Raw genomic sequence first — 2,872 nt, 5'->3', positions numbered from 1 at the left:
AAATCTGCTAGAAATCTCTCCATTTGGCTTGTTTTCATGCAAGATCGAGTGAGCCAGGCTAAACCAGAGTTAGGAGGTCTCTGGAGACAAACTCTGAAAGATTTCAGCTGATGGGGCGGAAGTGTGGTGAGCACTCTTGCGAGACCTGAAGGTACCACGGCGGTAGTGTCGGCAGCAGCGAGAGGAAGGAAGAGAGGACCGGAAGTGCTGCGTCTTGAGTGTACAATGCCGGAAGCAGCCTGACTTTCTTTACCGGAAGCCCTTTGCACGGGGATAGGAAAACTGCCCACCTGGCTGGAAGTCCCACCTCCTTGAGCTCCCCAACTCTTGCAGAAAATTTTCTGTCACCTGTGCTTGCCCCTGTCCTCTTTTCCTGTTTTATCTGTGTACAGGAAAAGGGTACATGAATGTCTTTCTCCTAGCTCCACTAAACAAGTTAGAGCCGGGGTTCCTTCCCTATACCCCCATGTAGCTGCAGAGTAGCACCTGGGGGTGGTTGGACCTCTGGGATCCCGAAGAAAGGGGGAGAGGGCTCAGAACTCCGCTTCTGCGTCTGCCACCAAGACGTGGCCTTCTCAGCCTTTCCCCCAATGCTGCCATGCACCTTGCGGCCCTCCGTCTTCCTGCAGTTGTGGCTACTGTGCTGTGAGGAGCGGCTCCTGTCATGGGGCTCATTCGAGCGACTTCAGACCACAATGGCAGCATGGACTTTGCAGACCTCCCAGCTCTCTTTGGGGCTGCGTTGAGTCGGGAGGGAATTAAGGGGTTTCTTGTGGAGGCTCGCCCAGCCAACGCCTGCAGCCCCATTGCTCCACCGCCCTCAGCCCGGGTCAGTGGGTCAGTTTTCATTGCACTGCTTCCAAGATTTGACTGCAACTTTGACCTCAAAGTCCTAAATGCTCAGAAGGCTGGGTATCGTGCAGCTGTGGTGCACAATGTGAATTCCAATGAACTTCTGAGCATGCTGTGGAATAATGAGGAAATCCAGCAGCAGATCTGGATCCCGTCTGTGTTTATCAGCGAGAGGAGCTCTAAGTACCTGCGTGACCTCTTTGTCTACCAGAAGGGGGCTCAGGTGCTTCTGGTCCCAGATGATGGATTCCCTTTGGCCTATTGCCTCATCCTTTTCTCGGGGATTTTGGGAGTGCTAATTTTGGGCATGGGAGCAATGTTGAGAGTTCCTTGTATTCAGCTCCAGAAAGAGCGCCAGAGAAAACCACTGACCAAAGAGCAACTGAAACAGATTCCTACACGTGACTCTCAGAAGGGAGACCAGTATGATGTCTGTGCTATCTGCCTGGATGCATATGAGGATGGGGACAAGCTGAGGGTACTTCCCTGTGCTCATGCCTATCACTGCTGCTGTGTGGACCCGTGGCTCACTAAGACCCAGAAGACCTGCCCTATCTGCAAGCAGCCTGTTCGTCGGGATCCTGGTGGGGAGGAGCTGGAGGAAGGAACTCAGGGGCAAGTGGGTCATGGGCAAGGGGACCCAAGGAGCCAGCCTGCTTCAGAATGGACCCCACTTCTGGGCTCTAGGCCCACACTTCCCACCTCCTTTGGCTCCCTAGCTCCAGCCCCCTTTGTGTTTCTTGGGTCTTCTACAGATCCCTCACCCTCTCCATCCTCCTCTTCCTCTTCGGCTGTCATCCTGATCTAATACTCCCTTTCTTTCCCACCTTTGGCAACCTATTTGCATAGCCCCTCTTCCTCCCTCGAGTCTTCTCTGTTGAGGGATAGGAGATATTCCTACGCCAGGTTTCTCCCTAACCCGACCCCATCCTTTTGAGGGTGTTCGACATGCAAAGTGACTGGGTCTTCATTTACTGAGTTAATAAAATTTTTTTGTGGACTTAAAAAAAAATTCAGATGCATGTGAAAGCCATAGGCAAAAGCTGTCAAAAACAATTTAAAAGAGCATATTTTTTATTGTGTCAAGGATGAAAAGATAATTAGAAATATTATTTTAAGTAACTCTTACGAGTATCTTAAATTTACATTGGGATATTAACATTTCACATTTGGCCTCACAATGCAATTTCTGAAATCTAAAAATTTCAGTGCCTCTCCTTTAACCATTTTAGATCGGGTGTATATGAAATAATCTACACTTGTCTAAATGTTTAATTGTCATCAGTTAATACCTGAAGAGTACAAAGCCGTTGCAATGTCTCCATGGTCATGAGAAAACATATCTTGGCTGTAGATCTCTGGTCCTCTGTTTTTCCTGTAAAGGGGCTGTGTAAGAAGATCCTGTTGTTTTATAGCTTGTTGGTATTAATATTCTAATCCTACTAATTGGGGTGGAATTTTAAGAGAATGCTTTTTAGCTTTGTCTTTTCATCTCTTGGAATTAAAAAAAAAACTATTTAAATGAAGGAAACATGCAACATCAAATACTTTTCACCTGAGAGTGGTAATTGTTCAGCCATACCAAGTATCTTCTGTGACTGGAGGTGCCCATGTAATTGTATAAAATGGAAATTAGCTAATAGGGGATCATTAAGTATGTCCTTTCTTTTTAGAAATTAAGGTCATTTTCACCCTTTAATGATTGTTAATGTTAGCTAAGCTAGTTTTCATTTGCATGGCCAATTTCAACTCATCTCAAACTGCCAGGCACTACATTGATAATGCAAATGACTAAATACTCTCAGTATAATTCTGTTATTTGGATTAGAATGTTCTGTTTCATGCAAGCCTTGAAATAAACACTTAAACCACACTGAAAGCCTTCTATCTTGGAATGCAGAATCAATAGTCATAAGATGATTTACTATTTAAATTAATACATAGTTTTGTTTCCATAAAGATGCATTTAAAATCATAATTTTAGAGCTAAGATCCTATTAAATCAATTGTTGATACTACT

At 45.4% G+C, this 2,872-nt stretch overlaps 1 protein-coding gene across 1 annotated transcript; it reads left to right on the top strand.

Annotated features, from left to right (window-relative positions):
- Positions 1-598: 598 nt before the first annotated feature.
- LOC309959253 (E3 ubiquitin-protein ligase RNF167-like) lies at positions 599-1,660 on the top strand (the record flags this gene model as incomplete). The annotated part of the gene is given in 2 exon segments (XM_082835453.1): positions 599-646; positions 650-1,660. Coding segments are annotated over 2 exon segments (1,059 nt in total).
- Positions 1,661-2,872: the final 1,212 nt, after the last annotated feature.

This window comes from Leucopleurus acutus (genome assembly GCF_964270905.1).
Source record: "Leucopleurus acutus genome assembly, chromosome: 3".
NCBI classification, from domain to species: domain Eukaryota; kingdom Metazoa; phylum Chordata; class Mammalia; order Artiodactyla; family Delphinidae; genus Leucopleurus; species Leucopleurus acutus.
Note: the sequence above shows the minus strand (reverse complement) of the source record. Positions and strands in the feature narration are given on the sequence as shown.